Source organism: Chaetodon auriga, chromosome 8, assembly GCF_051107435.1.
Source record: "Chaetodon auriga isolate fChaAug3 chromosome 8, fChaAug3.hap1, whole genome shotgun sequence".
NCBI classification, from domain to species: Eukaryota; Metazoa; Chordata; class Actinopteri; order Chaetodontiformes; family Chaetodontidae; genus Chaetodon; species Chaetodon auriga.
Window position 1 is genome coordinate 650,314 of NC_135081.1, and position 25,362 is coordinate 675,675.

At 40.8% G+C, this 25,362-nt stretch overlaps 1 protein-coding gene across 3 annotated transcripts in view; it reads right to left on the bottom strand.

The window, feature by feature from the left end:
- Nucleotides 1-14,037: 14,037 nt before the first annotated feature.
- Nucleotides 14,038-25,362, bottom strand: part of LOC143325152 (zona pellucida sperm-binding protein 3-like) — a 41,190-nt gene continuing 29,865 nt past the window's right edge. For 2 of the 3 annotated variants that reach the window (XM_076738074.1, XM_076738075.1), the window contains 2 exons: nt 19,144-19,214; nt 16,240-18,819 (listed from right to left, as the gene is read on the bottom strand). In XM_076738074.1, coding sequence (XP_076594189.1) covers nt 17,438-18,819; nt 19,144-19,214 — 1,453 coding nt within the window. In that variant the 3' untranslated portion in view covers nt 16,240-17,437. Of the gene's footprint in view, nt 18,820-19,143; nt 19,215-25,362 lie in introns of all 3 variants that reach the window. The other variant, XM_076738076.1, reaches the window with a different exon arrangement.

Sequence of the window (25,362 nt, forward strand, 5' to 3'; positions counted from 1 at the left end):
AAGATGTCACAGAAAGTCATTGATAAGTGGAAGAACTGCAAACTCGCCTCCTTGGGGTCGGCATTATTTGAAACAGTGACTCTGTGGCAGAAAAAGGTTCTGAAAGAGGAAGGAGAAAAAGGAATAGGTAGATTCCTAGATTGGTCTGGGAAATGCAAATGACGGGAATGTTTGGAGGACATGAAAGCGCTCCACCAATGCCGAGCGATTTCAGTGTGTTTTTTTTTTTTTGAGCACGCAATAGGCAGTTTGCAACAGGAGAAAGCAAAATTATGGCGGTGAGAGCGGAGAGAAGTAAAAACGGCCAGAAACATTTCGGATAAATTGTCAGTGTTCTTTAAGAGAAGACAAGCACGCTATTCACTCACAGTCCTCTGCACAACCAAAACATAAAATGCCAGTTAAGACCTTGACTCCTCCAGAGACACAATGTACTCAGCCAAATGATAATATACCCTCGCCAAAACATCAAATGACAAAGCTTTTGTTGACGTTAAAACTGCTCTGTCCACAGCCTGCTCACTCCAAACCAAACTACTGAGAGCCTTTTCATTTGGATGTTGATGAAAAGAACATTTTTGTGAATGCCATTCTTTTTCAAAAGGGGGAGAGTAGTAAGATATCAACAGACAGGATATCTCTAAATTAGAAAATTTGGAAATAAGACACCCTATGTGTGTCAGACACGTAGCAGCTATAGGGAAAGCAGTACAAAAACATATCACATAATTAGTTGCGATAACAGAAGCATGCAAATTGGATGAAGGAAAGACTGTAACTATCTACACTGATTCGGCTTATGCAGTCCAAGCTGTACACATGGACATGTGTCACTGGAGAAGAAAAGGTTTAGTGACCTCAGCTGGCACCCCTGTTAAACATTTGAATCAGCTGCTTGATCTCTATTATGCCGTGTTTGAACCAAATCAGGTTGTTATAGTCAAGTGCAGAGGACATCAAAAAGGAGATGGCAGAGTAGCAAGAGGCAATAATACAGCAGATATGGTGCAATAGCAGGGTACAGTGTATGTAAACAAATGTTTCAAAAGATATCTTCTAGTTTTTGTAGATCCATTCTTTAGGTGGGTAAAAGCTACACCAACCAAAACTCTCTGACCTATATAGATGCAATTGGAATCCCCAGAGGTGTACCTGATGAATATAAATTGGTTAATCAAATTGCAACAGGATTTGAATCATCCCTATTTTGGTGGGTGACGTTAAATAGGAATGCAGATAGAATTAACTACGTTCATTTTAATATCCAAAGACTAAATAACATGACCAGAGATGCCATAGCGGGCCTACATGAAGAATTGGCTGCTACTTCATTGATGACTTACCAAAACAGAATGGCCTTCGATTTCCTTCTAGCCGAAAGAGGTGGTGTGTGTGCTATATTTTCCCAGGACTGTTGTGTTTTCATCCCAAACAATATCGATCCAGATGGCTCTGTCACCTGAGCTCTTTCTGGCCTTAAAACAGTGCCTGAAGAACTAGCAGAACACTCAGAGATTGAGAACCCACTAACTAACTGGCTTAATAGAACGTTCTGTATTTGTCTTACTGATTGCAGCAGTGACTATTGTCACCCTATGTGGTTGTTGCTGCATACCATGCATCAGGCACCTCTGTCTAAAGTGTATCACTACAGCCATTGATAATACATTTCTACCACCACCCCCTTAACAATTAGTACAATATCCAGGTGAAATGGTTTCTATGGTCTCCCTCTCTGAGCTCAGAAAGGAAGAGACTGAAGCAGAACCCAATATGGAAGACAAAGAAGACCGATGTTTTTACTCTTGAGCCCCTGTATTTGGAATTTCCCCTCGCGGGACTAACAAAGGAATATTGAATTCAATACACATATTACTTGCTAATGGTTAACACATTTTTACATATAGTTTTTGCATACACGTAGAGGCATGATACTTATAGTGTTCTTAATGCTGGTGATCGTTAACGAAGTATGATGAGTTGAATGATGAAGTCAAAATCTCCTGAACAAAGAGAATCCATTCCAGTATTAATGTTCTTGATATGAAAGTATAATGTTTTTGACTTGTTTAATCATTTCCTTCATTTGATCATTTTACTTATTTTATTATTGTGTACTATTTGATATGTTTCATTATTCTAATCATTTTAATATTTGACTCATTTTACTATTTTAATGTTTGAATTATTTTTTAATATTTGACTTATTTCAGGCATTTTATTGTTTGAATTATTTAATCATTTCATTCATTTTATTATTTCACTTATTTCATGTATTGTTCGAATTGTTTTATCATTCCAATCATTTCTCAATTGTCTTATTGTCTCCACATTTTATGATTTCCACACACTTGTGCAATGAAGAATTGCTTGCTGCTGGTTAATGCAATGAAAAACAGCTTACACATAATTGCTCACATATAGGCTGCTGGACACGATGACTCTTAATTGTTTTATTTTTCAATGTATTTTCCTTTCTGTAATTTCAATTTTCCTAATTTCAACTTTTATCACCATATAACAAGCTATATATCCTTTTAGACAATTCCTTTTTTTAATCATTAGGATACTCAAGTAAGTATATTTTTGTAGATAATTAGTTTATTGGGACGCATTCCTGCAGCACGCCTCAGCCATTTATTTGGGGCACATAGCCATTAAAGACGCCGCTCCTCTGCTGTTACCGACACCAGGAGGCCCAGGTGCTAAAGTATGTCTGCCCTACACTGGCTGGCCACTGCGGTTTGACTGGTTCTTCTTGTTTAACTGTAGCACAGTTCAGTACAGACAGTCTGGGACCCACTCATGGCAGTTCGGGATAGTCCTTTGTCAGAGCGCAGATGGATCAAAAGGAGGCATCTTCCATGCTGCCTTTACATACAGGATTGCCATCATAGTACTATCAGATCTTAGTCACACTAAACCTGTTTAGTCACTCTAACAGGGAATTAATACTATATTAGCATCCTCATTTTTCTTACAATTATGTGTTATGATCACCAAATCCGCTCTTTTATCATTTTTGTTATAACTTCTTTAACCTGTGGTTTATCATATTATCCGTATTATTTGTCATTTCATTTGTTATTCATGATTGTACTCATTTATTGTGTTAAATTGATTTTGAGTGATATGTTTTAGATCATTGTCAGATAGTGTCTCTATATTGACAATCATTGTATGAAGACTTTATGCTGCTGATGATGTAATTGATTTGCCCTTACTTTTTACTTTAATCTTTATTTTTGAGACTTGCATATGTAACATCCATCATTTGTTTTGACAAAATCATGTTAAAAGGGGGAAATTGTAACAATTTGGTCCTTTAAAGTGATCTCATGTTTGCTCATCCCATGATCTTTATTGCACTTGTATGTTCTGGAACAAATGTCCTTCATAGTCTAGAGTTGTAAGATAACATGACTGGAGAGAGCCTGTTTTGATAACAGAAGGCCAGATGACACTTTTGTCCTCTCGTGTCTGTTAGTGACGTCTGTTGCATTTAGATACATGCCTAAACAACACACCCACCCACCCACACACACACCCACACACACACACACACACACACACACACACACACACACACACACAAAGATTGTTTATTACATGTCATGGATAAGGCATGAACAAAGCATGGTATGTCCATGTCTTGGGAACTGGCCAATTATATTCTGTAACTTATGTCTGTTTGTTGTACAGGGTTTGGTCAAACCCAAGAAGATAAATGTGAACTTTTGCCTGAAATCAGTGCTCATTCTGGCAGAGATCCTGTGGGAAATCTGTCAGTCTGAGACCAGCGCTGCATTGCTTTATATGTGACCTCAATAAATACTTTGACTGTGAACTGAAGATTGCTTCAGCCCGTTCTTGGGCTTCCAACAACAGAACCGGGCTAACACGCTGTCTGCCTTGTATTTCTGCTAGGGTCTCCTCACTTAGCTAGTTTGTACTCTCCGTACACTGTCTGCTCTGCCGCTCCAGTTTGCCATCCTCCGCCTTGGTCACTACCCAGCACACTGTCCTTTCCATTTTCTCTCATTTTCCTTTTCCTCCGTCTTGCTCCTGTTAGGTAGCCTCTTGCTGCTGCAACAAAATCATTTCCCAAATTGGGATCAATAAAGTAAAAATCTAAGTCTGAGTCTCCTTCGTCCTCCCTTGCCTTGTGTTTCCCTGTATTTTTCTCCTATGCCTTTGTGTCATGTAAGTCTCTCCTTGTGTGTGTCTGTCCATGTATTACCACATTGTGGGGACATAAATCTGTTTACACAGTCACAATGTGGGGACTAAATATCTAGGTGAAGACAGGGGATAAGGTTAGGGTAAGGTTATGTTTAGGTTAAGGTTAGGGTTCCCTGCCATCATGGCTCACCTACACCTGCTCCCCATGCCAATCAGCCACCACAACTGCAGCCGATCCACACTCATCAGCCACAGGATAAAAACCCAGTTGTACTTACTAGCCTGATAACATCTCTGCCACTTAGCTCTCGTTGTGCTTTGTTATGTGTTCTAGAGTTTTGCCTCACCTGCTTTTCCGAGTAACTAAGTCTACTCTCCTCATCTCTCAAACCTGCCAAGCCTGCCCGACTTCAGTCCACTACCTGAAGAACCTGCTGACTCACACCACCTTCCTGCCTGCTCCTTTCTGGAAAAACACTCATCATCTCCCAGTCAGGACTTGTGTTTGCCAAGTGAAAGCTTCTACACATACAACAACAAACCAAGGTTCCTGGTTAAATTCAGGCAGCCTCAACAGGCTAAGGAGGAGGCATACTGAAGGGGGATACAGTCCTGTGTAACCAAGCTGGAAACAAAGGAAATTAAACTAGGAAAGTGGTGCCACACCAAAAAACTAGAGGACACCGTTTTAGCTAATCAGTGTCGAGAAAACTGCTGGACGTTACCAACTACAGATGGCACAGCACAAGTTGCAGCTTGTTACAGCAGGTCCAACTGTTTTTCTTTGTATTAGTGTGTTTTTGTGTCTTTGTCATGTTTTTTTTTTTCGAAAACTAGTCTCGGTCGATCGTGCGTACATATGGATGTACAACTAGTGAGACTAGGATTTGTTTACTTACTTCCCTGAACTTCAGAAGATCCACTGAACTTGGCTCCATTGTTTACACATGGGAATGGCTGATTGCGCTGAGCAAAGCAAGCATACTACCAGTGGAAAGACTGGAGATTCCCAAGGAAATAAGGAGAAGGAGAAGGGGATGCAGAGCTGGGGCGACATGTCAGGACAAGAAAAGACGGTATAAACCATCCATATCGTCTGTTATTATGGGAAACGTGAGATCTCTCCCAAATAAAATGAAGCTAACGGTGCTAATCGGACTGCAGAGGGAGTACTGATAGTGTAACCTCTCTCTCTGACTGAAAGCTGATTAAGTGACATTATGCTAGACTCACATGTTACGCTGGACAACTTTCAACTTCTGAGAGTAGGCAGGAAAGTGAAGAAGAGTGGCAAGAGTTAATGTGGGGGCATAGTGATGTTTGTAAAGAACAGATGGTGTAACCCAGGGCACATAAGTGTAAGAGAGCAGTGCTGCACCAGAGACATTGAGGTGTTAGCCGTTAGCATCCAACCATATTACCTCTCGAGGGAGTTCTCGCATGTTATTGCAATAACTGTGTACACCCCCCCCCATCGGCCGATGCTGCAACAGCGTGCAAGCTTCTGCACACAGTAGTCTGGCAGCTCCAGACATCACACCCCCAGGCCCTCCTTCTCATCTCTGGAGACTTCAATCATGCTTCCTGTCCGCCACTCTCCCCACTTTCACACAGTATGTAAAGTGCCCCACCAGAGACAATAGAACACTGGACTTACTGTATGCAAACACTAAGGATGCTTACAGCTCATCACCTCTCCCCCGTTGGGCCGTTTCGACCACAATCTGGTTTATCTGCTTCCTGCATATATACCTTTGGTGAACAAACAACCACCAACCATCAGGCATGTGAGATGATGGTCAGAGGAGTACAACATGGCACTAAGGGAATGTTTTGACACCACTGAATGGGATGTGTTGTGCAGTCCACACAGGGAGGCCATTGAAAGTTTAACCACTTCCATTATGGACCACATTAACTTCTGCGTGGAAAACACTGTGCCTACAAAGAAGGTGTGGTGTTTCCCAAACAGCAAACCCTGGGTGTCCCCAGAACTGAAAGCCCTACTGAACCAGAAAAAGAGGGTTTTTCAATCAGGGGAAAAACATGAGCTGAGGAGGGTGCAGGGGGAGCTAAAACGGGAGATAAAGAAAGGCAAGGACAGCTACAGGAGGAAGCTGAAGATGCTCCTCCATGGGAACAATGCCAGAGAGGTCTGGATGGGCCTGAAAACTATCTCAGGTCACGGTACACCAGTGAGCATCCAAGGCTCAGACATTGAGATCATGGGGGATTACAAATACCTAGCTGTTCACCTCAACAACAAATTGGACTGGACAAATAACACAGATATCCTGTACAGGAGGGGCCAAAGTCGTCTGCACCTGCTCAGAAGACTGAGGTCCTTTGGAGTATGTAGGACACTTTTACGACTCTGTGGTGGCATCTGTAGTTTTCTATGCAGTGGTCTGCTGGAGTTGTGGGAGCTCTGAGAGGGACAGGAAAAGACTAAACAAACTGGTCAGAATAGCTGGCTCTGTCCTGAACTGCCCTCTGGACACCATCGAGGAGGTGAGTGAGAGGAGGATGTTAGCCAAGCTGATGTTGATAATGGAGAACCCATCCCACCCCTTGCATGTGATGGTGGGGGACTTAAGCAGCTCCTTCAGTAACAGACTGCTGCATCCAGTCCGTCAGAAAGAACGCTACCGCAGGTCCTTCATTCCTGCATCTGTCAGACTTTTTAACTCTAGCATCATGTAAAGTAGCACTGTGTTGATGCTGTCTTTCTCAATTCTACATCATAAATCTGTTTTTGATTTTGCACTACTGTTCAAGGCTCTAATGCTAACATCTGCTCAAATGTTATGTCAGTAGTTATTTTTTCTCATAAGACTACTAGCAACAATACTTTTAATTTCAGTAAGATTCTTTGGCATTTACTATTTTTTATAATCTGTACAAATGTATATACACATAGTTGTCTTTTCTACTCTGTATCTTGTATACTTTTATATTTTTATTTGACCTCTTTATGCCACTGTGCTTGCTTTTTGTAACTTGCTGGCTGTAACAACTAAATTTCCTCTGTGTGGGATCAACAAAGTCCTATCTTATCTTACTATAAACATAACTCTCCATGAATGTCCTTTTTTTTGTGAAGAACTTTTTTATTGAAGCACAGCGAGACATATAGCAGCATCCATACAGCATTTTGTAAACATAATATCCACCCAACCCCCCACCGCCCCCATCCCCCCGGCAGCATCCCTCCCTCGCTCCCGGGTCTCCCCTGGAACAGTCAAACATCATCAAATGTCAACAGTACACTGTAGTAAGTGGTGTTCCTCTGTTCACAACCCAAGAAGCTTATCCTTTATCTGCGCAGCCACGCCTAACCACGTCTCCAAAGTGGAGGCTTTGGCATTATTATTCCATGCAGTAGACAACTCAAGTAACACTATATCATGAAAATAAATCAACCATTTCCTAGTCCTGAGATCACCTTTGCACTAGAAGTTTTTTGGCAGCTGTGAGGCCGCTCAGCAACAGTTTACGCTGTTTCTCACTTACATGCATTTGAGAATCATCATTAAGGAGAAGTAAAATTGAATTGCATGTTATGATGGTACCTAGTAATTTGGAGAAGACTTTGGGCACCCAGTCCCAAAATGCCTGAACAGAGGGACATTCCCACATCTTGTGTCTGTAAGATCCTATTGCATTGAGTTGGCACATAGTACAGTTTGGACTTGGTATCAGTTTCATGCGAAACCTAGTGACAAGTGTATAATAGAGTCTGTTTCATACTTTAAAGTGAATAAGTTGGTGATTTGGATTCTTGGAGGCGAGAAAGATGTTCTCCCACACATTGTTCCAGGTAATGTTGTCATTTTTCAGATCAAAGTCTCTCTGTCATGCTCTGAGCATCTCTTGTTGTTCAGATAGTTTGGAGTAGACTTTCGATACAAAGCCCCTGCAGGGAAGGGAGTTTATCCAATTTATCAGTGGGTGCATAGGAAGCTTAACCCTTAGTGGCACACCATGTGCTTTAAGTGCTGACCTTATTTGCAAATAATAAAAAAGAGTCCTGTAGATCAAAGCGGTCCTTCAAATCCTGGTAGCAAAGCATGCCCTTGTCATCATACTGTCAGAACTAGGACAGACAAACACAGAGCAGACCAGAGACAGGTGGGTGCTGAGAGGCGGTTTATTAACAGTCCAAGGTCGGTACACGGAAATCAGTCCGGAAAAGCAGCAGTACAAAATCACAAGGCAGATCGGGAGTCACAAAACCAGGCGCGAGTTCAAAACCAGATGGACCGTATGAAAGGCAAAAGTACAGAGACACTGGGCAAAAAGGCAACAAGAGACAAGACAGGTCGAAACACGAGGAAATCATACACGAGGAAGAACACCGGGAAGCTACTCACAAAAGATGCAGACAATTTGACAAAGACACACTGGGAAGGGCAGGTATATATACACATGAGGGGTGGAACAATTAGATACAGGTGGAGACAATGAACAATCACACACGGGGAGTCACTTTGAAATTTGGGAGGGCGAGCCCGCCCTGATCTTTGGGTCTCTGCAGCACAGAGAGCTTAAGTTTTGGATGGCCGTTGTATCAAATATACCCACATAACAGTTTATCAATTTTAGCCCAGTAGTCTGCAGAGGGAGAGAGCGGAATAATCATACTCATGAAATTAACCAAGGCAAAACATTCATTTTAATTACAGATATATGCATCCGCAATGAGGCAGGTAGCCTGGTCCAGTTTGCAAGATCATGTTCAACTTCCTTAAGAATTTTTTCATAGTTGCTCTTCACTATTTTCTGGAGCAAAGGGTGTATCTGTATGCCCAAGAATGTGATTTGAGTTACTAAGGGAATCGGGCTTGATATTTTGGCTTTCTTGGCAGCTTCATTTAGCAACGTCACAGCTGATTTTGTCCAATTGATCTTAAATCCTGACTGCTGTTTAAAATCCTCAAAAGCTGCCAATAGAGAGCTAACAGAGTTTTTTCTATGTCTGTCACATATATGAGGACGTTGTCCGCAATTTTCATGCCAACAATTTGGAGTAAATTTTCAGATCCAAATTTATCAGAGATATAGGTCCGTAGTTAGAGCATTGTAACAGGTCCTTACCCTTCTTTGGTAACAATGACATTAAAGCTACATTAGTGTATTCATGAAAGGCACCTTTCTCTAAAGCAGTCTGGATAGAGCTCAGAAGGACCGGTTCGAGGAGGTCCCAGAAGTGCAAGAGCACTTCAGGCGGAATCCCATCAGGGCAAGGAGATTTCCCTCTTAACATTTTACTCAGTGTAGTTTTTAATTCCTGCAGTTATCGGACGGCCCTCTGAGATTTTCTGATTTGAAAACTGAAATCAATGCCAAGAACTACCGGGTTGTGGTCAGCCAGTGTGGCTGGGAGAGATTTAACAGGTGTTACACAATCCTTCAAACCCCACAACAGCAGAAAATAATCAATCCTGCAGAATGACTTATGATATGCAGAGAAACAAGTGTAATCTCGACTGTCCAGGTTTTGAGACCGCCAAACATCAAAAATGTTCAAGGTGTCTATCATTGTATTTAGGACTGTAGAGGCTGACTGCTGACTATGTGTAAATGAGCTTGTAGATCTGTCTATGTCAAGATTACAGGCCGCATTCATGTCATCCCCTGGAACTAATTCGTATTCTGTGAGTTTCAGTAATTCCTCCGTGAGGTCAGGATAGAAATTATGTTCAAAGACTGCTGGTGCATAGACCAGCAGGTAAATTCCTCTTGAACATAATCATCACTCCTTTCGAGCTAGACCCACTGCTGAGACCACCATATATTGTTTATTTTGCATCCTTTGGACATCTCCTTGTTTTAGGTGAGATTCCTGAATTACTACTATATCTGCATTTGCTTGATGCATCAATTCTTGACATTTAACCCTCTTGACATTGACGTTCAAGCCCAAGACATTTAGACTCAGGACAGTCAATTAAACAATTATCAAAAATCACTATAGTTACATTCCAGTTATACACTTGACTATAATCCAAGTATCCAGCATATAGTCAAGTAGGAGACCAACACCCACCGTATTGCTGCCCTGCCCATACCGCAAAACACGTGTTTCTGTGTAACTTGACCACTGCATAACGCAGCTCCTTGAGACTCCAAAACTCCCACTTATAAACATAACTGACATGGCAAGTATATAAACAGTTGAAACATGTATAAACACAAAGTCCACTATTGACAAACTCAGGCTATATCACATGAAAAATTAACTGAAATTGTCCCTCTGAAACATAAACATTACTGTGTGGCAGGGTCCATATTCTCTCTTAGAAACAGTAACCAGTATTATAGCCTGGGAAGGAACCAACAGCCCTCAATGTCAAAAGTAGTATGGAACAGATAGATGTCCTTAGTAAACAGGACAGATCTCACGGTGAAGCCCAGGCCATGAAAAACTCCTCGCCATATCCTCAAGTGCCGATACTCTCCTCTCGCACTCCTGCTCCATCACTTCCCTGTGTTGATGAGCTGCCACCCGCGCTGTTGTAGGGCAATCAGTTTATTAAACCTCTAAGTTAATGTTGCATTCGTTAATAAAATATGGGGCACCAACCTTCCTTAGCTCAGAAGGATTTTATTAATTATTTCTTGTAATGCTGATGTAATGATAACAAATGAACCAACAGTAGACCAGTCTGATAATCTGAAGCGTAAACTCTCGATACAGGGATTGCTTATATCCAGCTCAAAAGGACACCATCTGACCACGACTTGAATGAAAAGTCTTATTTATTAAACACAATAATGAATACAAATAATGAATAATATGACAGATGATATGGGTGATATGACATAACACAAACAACTGTATAGAGAAACTTATGGCAAATAATGGCAGAATGAGTTTGGCGATAGTGAGAAGTAGTTTTGAGGAAAAATGGGGACTGGGTACCAAATATAACATTGCCGAGGTCTTAGTGATCAAATTATCAGTAAAAGTGGGGATATCACTCGGGGGCTCTAGAGTCTTCCGACCATTGCGCTTGCCGGTCATGTGACCTCTCATGAATGTCCTTTTGTGAGCCTGTAAGGTGCAGACATCCAGTTAAATGGTGATAAACTACACCACAATATGAGTGGATGAGTACTGTGAAAGCGCTGGAATTGTTTGTGCCATCACACTGCTGATGAAGGCTTCAACAGACCAAAATCATTACTGCTACACTGCTGAATTTTACCTGTTGCCAAATATCTTGGTGTTATTATCATTTTAATTTCTGTCATTATTGTTTTGGGTGGGAGATGTGAGCACATCTCAAATGATATTGATCACAAACATTATCCCTGAACCATGTAATCTGTAGTGTTTCATTAACTCACTGTATTTTGAGAATATTTCTACTTTCTATTTCACTTTCTAACATTTTCTCCTCTGCTTAAGAAACTCTTAAGTCCTCCTCCCTACACCTAACAGTTTTTCTCTGAAGGGCTAAGATGCTTTGTGAATAACTTATCTTTACCAGGATCTAGTCTAAACTCTAAGGGGAAATTCTTAGAAAACATCAACATCCTAAGAATTTTCTTAAGATTTCATCACTAAGAGCAACTGCTCCAATTTTTCCCTTCTGGTAGGCGCTACACCAGAACACCAAAACAACAAAACACAAAAACAGTTTCTTGCCACAAGCTGCAACCTTAATGAACAGTTAGCTAGTCATAGTGTTACTAACTCTCTGACACCAGAACAACCACTGGCTGGCCATTTATCATCCAATAATGCTACACATTGTAAATTTCTTTGTATATATTATTACTTCCTCATCATTCTGTATGTATTTTTTATTGTTTATATTTTTGCACTACTTAACTTTTTGTTCAGTCTTCTGTTCTCTCTTTTTGTCCTTGTTGAGCTGTGTCTTTTTTCTACGCAACTACACTGAGTGCAATTTTGGTATCAAATTCCTCCTATGGGCCCTAAGGCCATACTATTGACTGAGGGATTTCTTGCATATTATTGCCATAGTACGCCATTTGATAGCAATATATTATTTCATAATAATACAAAACTTGTTCAATTGGGGAGTATTGAGGTTGGAGTAATGTTTCTAATCCGATGGCTAGGGCTGTAGTAATGATTTTTAAGTCAATGTTCAGAGGGTGGTAGCTGGCAATGGGTGTTGTATCTTAATAGGGTGTCAGTTGAGCTGGTATAGTAGCTGTATTCATGTGTAAAGGAATTTGTGATGTATTTTGTATTTCTATAAAATAGTGTGGATAATATGTGCCAAAAGTGTTAACAGAATTGAGCATGGAAGCTTTTAGGTATGGGTGGTTTGTTATTTGGTGTAATCTAGTAAATCTAGTGTTTGTTGTGTATCTAAGGTGTCAGCTTCCTTTTAGATAATTTAGGCAGCTCTAGGTTGTCTGATGGGTCAGGGTCTGTATCAGAACAGATCACAACATATTGCACAATTTTTACTTATTTCTTGGAGTTTTGAGTGGTATCACTTATTGTTCTTTCTAATGCAACCAATTTCCTAAATGATTTCCTAAATACTTACCTGATTATTGCTTTTTTCAAAATGATCACATTTACGTTGTTGAATGAGAAATTGTATTTTTCTTTTGTAATTTCATCTGACTGAAATTTGGCATTTTGTAGTTAGTTTTATATTCATTCATTGGGATTGATGAAGTCTGTAAGTTGGTTAAACTTCAGTTCCGAGATGTTCTGTAGTTCCATGTTTGTTGTTCGTTAAGTTCCATATAGGATGCCCGCTCTCTCTGTATAAAGGCAATAAAATCTGAATCTTTAAACAGCTAAATATTGAAACGCCATCAGAAAGAAGGTTTGGTAATGGATTCAGTGTTTAAGGTGAAGGATACTAGTGCATGGTCACTAATTATGACTGGATGAATTATGACTGGATGAATTCTCACATCCTCACCAGAGGTTTACAGGTAAACATCTTAACAAGCCTAATGCATTTTGGAAACTGACCTGTGGACTGATGAAGTTAAAATAGAGCTTTCTGGCTGCAATGAGCAAAGGTATGTTTGGAGAAAAACAGGTGTAGAATTTCATGAAAGGAACACCTCTGCAACTGTTAAATATAGATTGATCTAGAAGGAAGAATGGATTCAATTAAATTCGAGCAAAATCTGGAAGCAAACGTCACACCATTTGTAAAAAAGCTGAAGATGAAAAGCTGATCTGAGGTCTAATGATCTTAGACCTCAAAAGAGCAGCACATGCAAGACAGCCCAAGAATTTCAGAGAACTAGAGACCTTTTGACAGGAAAAATGGGCAAAAATACCCCCCCAAAAAGAAATGAAAGTTTCTTATCTGGCTACAAAAAGCCTTGACAAGCTGTGATTCTTGCCAAAGGCAGTGTTACTATGTACTGGCCATGTGTGGTGCCCAAACTTTTATTTCTGGCCCTTTTCCATTTGTTATTAAGAGACTGTAAAATACAGAAATAAAAAAGTAATCTGGTTTAAAATATTAAAGATATGTGGCATCTTTAACTTTATGTTGCTTGGAAATCGGGTAATCTTTAATTCTTTTAACTCAGTTATTGACAGTAACAGAAATTTTGACCTGGGGTACTCAATCCTTTGCCTGAAATAATTATAAGAAAATGTTCATCTCAGTCCTCAGTTTGAGCAGAGAATTAGATAATTATCATGTGTACTGAAATAGATAACTTATTCTACTTTTGGAATTTGCTGAAAATACTTTTGAGATGTGAGGTCATTTAATTCTGAATGTGACAAGTGACTCTTAACAAGAATATGTATGCTTTTAGTTGAATATGATTTAAGATTTTTGTCCTTTTAGCTTGATTATGAATGCCATCTATGTATTCCACCCATGTATGTTAGAATGCTGGCTGACTGGAGAGGTGATTGGCTATGCTAGATTGCTTCAGGTTGTCTATTTAAAGCAGTGGTTCTCAACCTTTTTTGGATGAACGCCCCTCTACTCATTGCCCACACCTCTTGCTGCCCCCCATCAACGAGAAAGCAGTTGGAACACTTATATATTGATATTTCTGATTGAAATTCTGTATTTCACTGGCCTATTTGAGATGTAGGCCTACCCACTGCATTCATAGCCACCGCAGCCCTGTCATTTAACACAGTTTGATAATTAATGTAATTCCTCGACATAATGTAAATGTATTGTTACATGTAAAATTAATGAAGGTTATGCTTTTTTATTGGTTGAACATAGATTTACTATCAAATTCCAACATTAATTAGGCTCCTTCACTGATCTAACTTGAGGAACTAATCACAGTTCAACATAGTAATATTAAAAAAATCCTGACCAATCAAAAAATACAATGAGCTAGCAACAGAGAGTACAGAGAGAACACAGTAAATTGGCTTAACTGACATTAATGGTAGCCTAACTGCTAAGCAAAAAAAGCTTTTTCACATGTGCAAACTATTTCTGCGTGTTATTTGTGTTGCGTCAGAACTGCACTTGGTGGTTTTCAGCCAGTTTCTTCACCAAGGGATGTATATTTTGCTGGGAACCGCCCGTGACTCACAGTGAAAATAGGCAAGCCTCCTGAGCTCTAGGTGAGACGCAGTGGAGCCACGCTGTTCACACGGGCAGTGTGGCAGCTCTAACCCGTTAACACGGGTGCATGTGCCGCAGACGCCTCCGGCGTGTTCCGGGCCTACTCTTGCTGTAAATTTGTAAACACTGTGTGATATTGTGAGACAAGACTTTAGATTGCTTCTTTATTGATCCCAATTTGGGAAATTATTTTGTTGCAGTAGTAATTAAACATACAGACAAACACAGAATGTATACAATTGTTTAAAAAAGTCACACAAAATATAAACAGGAGTAACAGTTTAAGAATAAAAATATAACTAACTATAATTAAATATATAGTTATATAATATGTATTATGATGTATAATATTACTATAATATAATAAAAATACAATATAAGTAAATACATAAACAAGTATGTACAGCAAGAAATTTGTGCAGTTACAGATGATAAATAAATGTAAACAGTAGACGGTATGTGCAATATTGCAGTAGTGCAGATAATATGTAAAATATCGGGGTTTGTGAGGTTGGTGGATTAACAGTTTAAGTTTCTATTGCACAGTGTGATAGCTCATGGCAGGAATGATTTCTTGAAGCGGTCCTTGTGACATTGGAGCTGGAGCAGTCTATTGGGAAAGGAGCTCTGCTGTGTGTCCACCAGGTGGTGAAGAGGATGTTTTGGGTTATCCATGATGGATAACAGTCTGTACAGTGTCCTCCTCTCCACCACCTCCTCAAAAGTGTCTAGTTTGCAGCCAATAATGGAGCCGACCTTCCTGATCAGTTTGTTCAATGTGTTGGTGTCACCAGCTCCGATGCTTGCCGAGTGCACTGGCAACAACAGACTGGTAAAAGATCTCCAACATTTTGCTGCACACATTGAATGATCTGAGCCTCCTCAGGAAATAGTGTCTGCTCATCCTCTTCTTGTAAACAGCATTGATGTTAGTTTTCCAGTTCAGTCTGTTGTCGAGGTGCACTCTGAGGTATTTGTAATGTTTCCACCACTGCGACACTTTCCCTCAGAGTACATAGTGGTTGTGAGGTCATCTTGTTCCTTCTGAAATCAATAACCATCTCCTTGGTCTTGGCCACATTAAGCAGCAGGTGATTTCTACCAGACCATTCCACAAAATTGTCCACCACTGCTCTGTATTCCACCTTTCGTCCATCCTTTATACACCCCGCCACAGTTGAGTCGTCTGAAAAATTCTGTAGGTGGCATGATGAAGAGTTGTACTGAAAGTCTGAGGTGTACAAGCTGAAGAGAAAAAGCGAGAACAGTCCCCTGTGGTGCTCCTGTACTACTTTCCATGGTGTCAGACAGAATGTTGCCCAGTCAGACAAACAGCAGTCTGTCTGTCAGGTAGTCAGTAATCCAGGAGATTGTGGGCACGTCAACTCCCATCACTCATGGCTTCTCACCAAGGAGCAGCGACTGAATGGTATTAAATGCACTGGAGAATTTGAAGAAAGTGATCCTCACAGTGCTGCCACTACAATCCAGGTGGGAGTGAGCATGCTGCAGCAGGTGTATGATGGCATCACCCACACCCAGAAGGGGTTGGTAGGCGAACTGTAGAGGGTCCAGTGATGATTTCCCCTGTGGTCGGAGGTGGGTCAGGACCAGCCTCTCCAGCACCTTATCATGAGCGATGTAAGGGCAGCGGGTCAGTAGTCATTGGGGCCAGATGGAGATTAATGTGATTAATGAATAATGTGGTGGTGAGTGACTGTTACTGTTATAGAAACACCCCCCATTTGCAGCAAAATGCCCCCCTCTGTTAGCTACCTGGGGGTGGTACCGCCCCTGTTGAGAAACCCTGATTTAGGGAGTCAAGCTGACCTGATGCAAGTTTAACAGCTCAGATTGTAGTTCAGTCACAGCCTGATTTCCCAAATCGGCAACATTGGCCATTAGTAATTTATTTTAATTTGCTCATGACTATTCCATTGTGTAACCTTAAATAAATTGTTGTAATTTCCTAGGCTAACCTGTAGATTTACATTTGCACTTAGATCTGTTTTTCAGATTTAACTTTAGAACCATACTGTCAATGAAAACAGGTCAAAAGTGGACAGTGGCTTGGTCAGGGGAGTTTATTATTTATCAACATGTCTACAGCAAGGTGAACACCACAATTTGCAACCATTTGTTTTGCTCCAGTCCTTATGTTTGCCTGAAAGTCTGCCCTGGGAGCAGGTTTTAGTTCAAGCACTCCATGTTCCATGTGAGCACTTAGGGAGTTCCAATGCTCTGCAGCTGTTCATAATCCTCCCAGCATTTAAAGAAATGGTTGCAATGTTGTTTTAATCAATTATGATAAAAGCCTGATGAGATTGACTGCTAATCAGGAACTGCCTTATTTCCTCCACCCACTGATGCTTGTATGAACTTAGGTCATGACACTCTGACCTTCAACTACTTGGTGTACTCTAATAAACAGCCCAAAATATAACGTGATTCAGACATGTTTTTATTTTTTTTATTTTTTATTTATTTATTTATTTTTAATTCAATTATATTTCTGGTTTGTGGTGATGTTATGCTGGATTGCATGATAGTGAAATGAAGTGAATTTCTGTTTCTAATATTTAGGGACACCTCCTGCCTCTTCCATTTCTTTTGGCTGTTCCACCATAAACCATAAACAGATTTGGGATCTGTGGTTCCCATCCTGGCACCACCTCAGCCCTTTTTGACATCTAGCTGCTCTCAGAGCCTTGTAAGGTAGTGGTACCTGTCACCACAGCAGAATGACTGTGGCTGTCTTGATGCATTTGCTCTAAACTAACGGAACCAGAACGGTCACTGTGTAGTCTTGTCAGGGCACCATAAAATTCTTGTACTTCTTTCTTTGTCTTCACTGTACCAGTTAACTGGTTTGGAGCAAGAGCTTCACTTTCCTCAATTCTAGAATCACTAGACTCACCAAGTGACATGTCTTCATAGATTGGATCCCTGAACCCAGCTGGATGAGCAGACTGGTCTGACTTTAACCTTCTAATCTGTAGACTGTGATGAATATCATCTCCATGTGGTCCTTTACTGTTAACAGAATCACCTGATTGCCCTGGTGTCCTGTCAGATTTGGTGTCCACTGATTTATTAACAGACTTGACCTGTTCTGACCGCAGAAGTTTGTTCAACTTTTCTGACTCCAGTCTGCTCTCTCCAGGCTTTGTGACATCAAGTAAATCAGGGGGATCAATTTCGAAGTTTCTAGTGGCAGAATTGGTCCCAACTAATATCTTAAGTCTATTGCCAGGCAGACTCTCATGAACTCTTGAATCCCAAACAGATCCAAATCTACTGGTACTAGATGGGGCTCTAACATAATAGGGGGTAAAGCTCTCTGCACTTATACCAGTATATATGTTACCATGTCCAGCACTATTACTACCCCATTCATGCTTGACTGTCCTGTTAGTAGCACTACAACTAATTTCATCACTATTAGGACAAAGTTTAATCATAGGAATTACAGCTGTGGAAACATCTTCAGCAGAACCATGATTACTTGTATCATCAGAGTCCATACCAAAAAAAATGGGATTTCTTGTAGTAACCACTATGGTAGTACTAGAACCAGCTCTTCGAGGATTAGTGCTTCTGTTCTCACTAGATAAACCACTCACAGAATCATTTTTGGTACTAGGGACCACCTCCCTGGCCTGAACCATCAAGTTTTCCACTGGTCTAGTCGTTTCAGGCATAATGATACCACTTGTTTTTGATTTTTTAGGATGGTTCTCTGCCTTTTCTATAACTACCTTTTCTGTTGCACTATCCTCCTTTTGTTTCTTTCCCTGCTGGCTGACTGCACCACTATGCCTCCGGTCTTTATTCTCAGCAGGCATCAGAGATATCTTCTTAGGAATGGCCTCTTCTCTTTCCTCCCCATGGCCAATCTCTGTCTCCTGTGGAACAGTATGGACTTCCTCATCTCTTCCGTCTTCCCTCCTCTCTTCTTGATACACCAAATCTCTTCCCCCCTCTGCTTGAAAAGATGCTGCTCTCATCCTTGGTTTCTCTTCACCCTTCTGTCCAATGAACCAGCCTTGACTGCTGACTGTGTTCTTGCTAGCTGAGGACACAAGAACACAACCTTGAAAAAAAAGTCTCCTTTCAAGCTAGAGATGGTGCACATTTTTAAGAATCTTAATTTTCTATCTTCATTTAAATAGAGGATAATTGTGTCAGATTATACTGTATATTACAGATCCCTATGCTGTGTAGCATCATAGATTAATCATGTAATTGTATGTATAATGTCAGATACTCCACAGCCAATAAGCAGTGTTATTCTTACATCATTCATTACTGTCATGGGTTTACTTATCTTCAGTTGCCAGCTGGTGTGGTGTGATTTGAGTGATTTGTTCCTTATGGCTATGTTCTCAGAACTTACAGTCTTGTGCGTTAGTGCATGTGGAATCACAGCAGGAGCATACTGAGGGTGGGGCTTCCAGCTCCTCCCACCTACACATATGAAGAAGAAAAAACAAAGATGTCATGCAAATTAGCACAAATGTTTTATTTTGTTCAAGGCACAACACAGTGCCTATACCTGAACAAAAAATCTCTAAATGGCAAGTAAGTAAGAGAGGAGAAAGTCAATAACATAAGAGGCTGCAATGTCCTGGGCTTTCTGGGCTATATTTTTATTTTAACATGTGATACAGTTCCTATGATTTTGTGCATAGTTGAGTCGTTTGGCCTTGTTTCCATGTCAGAGGTATGGCTTCTTGGCTGCAACTCTTTCATGAAGACCACTTCTGTCCAGACTTCTCCAGACAGTAGATTGGTGTACCTGGGTCCCACTGGTTTCTGCCAGTCCTGAGCTGATGACACTGCTGGACATCTTCCGAATTTCGAAGGGAAATAAGCTGCACTAAGTTTCCTTGACCGACCACTGCATCTGCGATCGACGTTGTCCATTCCTTTGTGCTTCTTCAAAAGAGACTGAACTGCACATCTTGAAACTCCAGTCTGCTTTGAAATCTTTGTCTGGGAGAGACCTTGCTGGTTCAGTATAACTTGTTTCTGTGTTCAGTCTTGCCATGCTGTATGACCTGTGACATGAAACTGTCTTCCACAACCTCACCTTGGTAGCAGAGTTTGGCTGTTCCTCACCCAGTTTTAAACCTCCTAAACACCTGTTCCTGTTTTAGTGAATGACTGTTTCCACCTAGATGTGAAATTGATGCTCATTAGGACCTGTTTGGTATAATTGGTTGATCATATAACTGACTATAATCCTACAAATCCCTGACTTGCAAGTATACCATTAAGAATTGATGCTGGTTTGAAGGCAAAGGGTAGTAACACCAAATATTGATTTAATTTAGAGCTTTCTTTTGTTTGCTCACTTTGTATTTTGTATATTGATAAAAATTAACTATTAAACTATTATTTATATTTTCAACAGAATTTTAAGTTTACAGCATTTTTTCATACCTGCCTAAAACTTTTGCACAGTACTGTGTGTGTGTATATACACTGCTGACAAAAAGTTAAGGATATTTGGCTTTTGGGTGAAATTTATGGAAAATGTAAAAAGTTCACGCTATAATGATATTATATCATGAAAGTAGGGAATTTAAGTAGAAGCATGCAATGGTGATTTCCTCATCTCAAACAATTTATTGAAACAAAAGCCAACAGCAATGGTGGGTATACCACAACAAAAAATGTCAATATTTCAATAACTTGTTGTGCCCTTGAGCATCAATTACAGCTTGACAACAACGTCTCATGCTGTTCACAAGTAGACTTACTGTCTGCTGAGGCATGGCATCACACTCTTGCAGGCCAGCCCTCAGGTCATTGAGGTTCTGGGGTACAGAGTTACGAGCCTCTACACAGCAACTCAGCTGATCTGATCTGAGGTTTTCTATGGGATCCAGGTCGGGAGAAAATGCAGGCCACTCCACATTTGAGGTACCCCAGTCTCCTAATGATGCAACCTCAATGAGCTGGAGCACTGGGGTCCATGAAGATGAAATTATGCCTGTGTTGTTCACGCAGGGGCACAATAACTGGATTAATGATGTTATTCAGGTAGTATGAGCTTGTCAGTGTACCATTCACAAAGTGTAGGGCAGTTCTGTATTGACTAGACACACCTGCCCACACTGTAAACCCACCAACACCAAAGGCTCGTCTGGTGACAACAGTGGCTGATGCATAGCGCTCTCCTTGACATCTCCAATCTCCATCATTGGTGGCCATTATTTCTGCTCAACGTGAACTGACTTTCATCAGAGAACAGCACTGAGGCCCACTGGTCCCTCAACCAGCATAAATGCTCCCTGGCCCGTGCAAGACGATGACGCCCATGCCTGGTGGCATGGTCAGGTACCCTCTAGCACACAGACCATGCTGATACAAACAGTTTTGAATGGTCTGACGTGACAGTTGACTGGACAGAGGACAGAGGAGTTGAGTGGCATTCATCATCCGGTTCCGCAGGACACTGTTCACAATATAGTGGACATCAGTGTGGGATGTGGCCAAAGGATGTCCACTTCTGTGCCTCTCTATGACTCTTCCAGCCTCTCTGTATCTCTGTTGCAACCTGCTGATGACACTCTGTGACACTCTAAGCTCAGTGGTTACTTCCCTCTGAGAACATCTTGTTTGAAGCCTTGCAATGGCGAGGTACTGTTGATCGATTGTTAGGTGTCGTCTTGGTCTCATGATGTCAAAATGTGAGCAGCATGATGAAGAGGACTGTTTAAATACCAATTCTAATTGAACCAGGTAATTTATTGGTTGATTCATGGATCAAACACCTGTTGTGAATTTTGCCATTCCGCTCCTTGTTAGAGACCAGCAAGTTGTACTGAAACATTAAATAGTTGGACGTGTGCATTCAGAAGTTCAGAGAAGGTCAAATCAAGTTCACCTGTAAAGGTTATAGTGCATTTTAGGTTCATCCTGAAATTTCACCCGAAAGCCGAATACCCCTAACTTTTTGTGAGCTGTATATATACACGTATATGTGTATATATATATATGTGTGTGTGTGTGTGTACACACACACACACACACACACACACACACACTCACTTACTACATGTAAATTATTGTGGATAAGAGTTTTAATTTATGACATTTAAACCAGGGCCACTCAGCCTACCTTTTACTAACTGGACAATATCCTGTCTATTGTTGCTGGCAAGGAGGAAAGTGAAATTCAGCAGGAGTTTTGTCCCCTTTGCCATAACAGAACTAAACAGAAAAACCAAACTGTAGTGGGCCTCAGTTATGTAAAGTTTGAGAATGCAGTGGTAATGGGTATATGGTGTGGGATTCTTGTATGTGTTTGTCTGTACTCTGATGTGTGGGATTCACGTATATATGTCAAATTTTGTGTTTTCTGTCCAGTTTGATGTATGTATTTGTGTAAGCTGAGGTTGTACAGAAGGTGGAAGCAATTTTCCTTGCAGAAGGACAAATAAATCTAAATCTACTCTATTGATAAGTGTTTGGTGTCTTTCACAAACTGTGGAGGACTTTTAAACATTTAGGCATTAGATATGTGGTGACTTTAATTCTTTAGAAAAGAAATTGAAAGAAAGAAAAGAAGTAGGACAAGACTGATGATGGGAGTGATCAAGTTTTGTGCTGTTGACATCAGACTCTGCCACCCCTTTTTACAGAAGACTAAGAAAACAGGAAACCCACCACAAGGGCCAGTGGGTGAAGATGTTGTCTGCCTGTGGAGGGAGAGAGAGAGAGAGAGAGAGAGAGAGAAAGAGAGAGAGCGAGAGAGAGAGATGAACTGACCCAAGCTAGGTCACCATGTGGGATCAGGAGTGCCAAACACGAGAATAAAAGACTTATCAGCTGGCCAAGCTGTGATGTGAGACTGAGCACATTCTAGAAGGCCTAAGAGCAGCTAACATGAGGAATGGCACGGCTTCTCTCATCTCACCATCAATTTCAGTTCAGTTTGATGGTGGATCCACGGAGTCGAGAAAATGGAGCTTGAGAATATCTGATTCTATAAAACAGGTAAACTATTAATTGTGGACTTTTTGGCTGATTTCCAGGGTTTGGCAAGCTAATCAATTATCACTCTCAGGATGGACTGGGCCTCTTCCACTGGTGAGTAAAGTTTATCTGTGCATTTCCTGAATTTGTTAATATTCTGCGGGCCAGATGTGACAATCACTGGATTCAAGTCATTGATGGTAATTAAGAAACTTTAGTCATTAGTTGGGAGTAACTGTATAACATCGGTAAATCTGCTGGTCAGACTTTTTTTTTTTTGCCACTTTTCAACTTTTTGTTGGAGGAGCATCAGCTCTGTATGGGATTTGAGGGAGATGCAGATGGGTGAAATGAGCCTGAGCACTTGTTAAGATGAGACAGTGGGGATTTCTTACAGTGCTGACAAAGCTCTGACAACATAGAGCTCTGGACGAACAGCTGCTTCTAAACCAAACAGACTTTTGCAGATCTGTCAGTGGGCACACACTGGATACTGCGTTACGCCTATGCGTGGGACCGCGGCCGGAGAGGATCAACACTGGTGAGGATGCCGTGGATCTTCTCGTCACCGGATTTGAACAACGTTCATCTGAATTAGGTATGTGTAGCGCTACCACCATTATAGATGGCCATCTAAATAGAAAGGTGTGCACACATAATGGCGTAAATCCGATGCATTGATCGCTGAAGTGGATGAACAATCGACTGATTTGTTGTGTTAGACAGATTGGAAAGTGGTAGAAAGGCTAAGCTAAATGAAGCTAGCAATTTAAGGGAAACGATACAAGGTTTAACGCAAAATGGTAAGCTTTCAGCGGTACAAAAATCTCTTGACGGGTTCATTGAATTGTGTGATGAAATAAGGTGTATGCATGATTCTGTAATAATTTTATTGCCACATGAGGAGAAAGAAAAACATGAAACATGGTTTAAGGCAAAAATGATGTTCAATGATGAATTTATTGAAAACATGAAACAGTGGGTTAAATCTAATGGAAATCGTGTGTCTGAAAATGAAGGTACTGGTAATTTGAACACTGATGACGACGTTACTCATGATGGTGTTGATAATGATGACATTGACCCTAATGACAGTGTTTCCAATGTGGATAAACATTCAAACAAAAGTGTCACCAGTAATAGGTCAAGTACCACTTCCTCTGCACAAATTAAAGCAGCAGCACAAAAAGCTGCACTTGTTGCCCGAATGGCAGCTTTAAAGGAACGCCATGCATTGGAGGAACAGGAACAACTGATAAAAAGGAAAAAGGAACAGCTTGCTTTAGAAACTGAGCTAGCTGCATCTGCTGCTAAGTTGGAAGTTTTTCAAGCTTCAGATGGACAGTGTCTCTCTCATGCACCAACAGATGGCATGAACTCTTATTTTAAAAAGGAAAAGAGGAAGCTGGCATCAGTCAGTTCTCTTAATCCAATGGCAAAAGAATATGAACCTGCAGCATGTAAAGCAACATGGCAAAAGGATGTGTCATTAACACAAAACAAACAGCAAACAATGGACGTGCGACCAAACAGCCTGAAAGGAAGATTTCAGTGGCAAAGCAGCATCCCAATACACAGGATCAAAGGCATTTGGAAAGATCACAAGTTTTGCAGACTGCTACAACAACTGCTTGGACAAATCAAAATAGCAGACAACATACAAATCATCAACAAACCCATCACGTTCCCTTGTACACCAACAGCGCTTACTGTCTCTGCCAGCATGAGACATTCCTGTGTTTGAAGGAGATCCATTCCAATATAAAGCTTTTATTAAGGCATTTGAACAAGGAGTGGAGGACAAAGCTAGCAAAGCTGACTGCTTGTACTATTTGGAACAGTTCACAAGAGGACAGTCCAAAGAATTGGTTTGCAGCTGCCAGCATATGGCTCCTGAACATAGCTATATTGTGTCAAAGGGTCTTCTTCAAGAACATTTTGGGAACGAGTACAAGATATCTACTGCATATATAGACAAAGCTTTAGCCTGGCCATCAATAAAGTCTGAGGATGTCAAAGCTCTACAAGCTCATGCTTTATTCTTATGCGGTTGTTGTAATGCAATGGAAGAGCTTCATTATATGCAGGAGTTGGATATGCCAGGCAATATGAAAATGGTGATTTCCAAGCTGCCATACAGACTCCAGGAATGATGGGGAGCTGTAGCTCATGATATTATGGAAACATACAACCGGAGAGCTCATTTCATTGATGTGGTTGTATTTCTGAAGAAGCATGTGAGGATCTTGTCTGACCCAATCTTTGGTGATATTGTACCACAAAATACAACTGGTTTACGACCTTACAAGGTCGTTATTGTTATTGCTGTTCACGTGCTCACTCTTTGGAGAAATGCCAGCAGTTTAAAGGTAAGAAACACAACGAGAAGATTTGTTTCCTAAAGGAGAAAGGAATTTGTTTTGGATGCTTATGCACTGGACACATAAGCTGGGATTGTAGTAACCGCTTGATTTGTGAAGTTTGTGATCAACAACATCCTACTGTGCTTCATATTTCAAAGGCAAATGTTGAATCGGGACAAACAAATGAGCCACCAGGAGTTAAACCATCAACTTTTTCCCAGACATGTGGGCGTACAGGGGCTGGAAAGAATCACTGTATTCTCTCC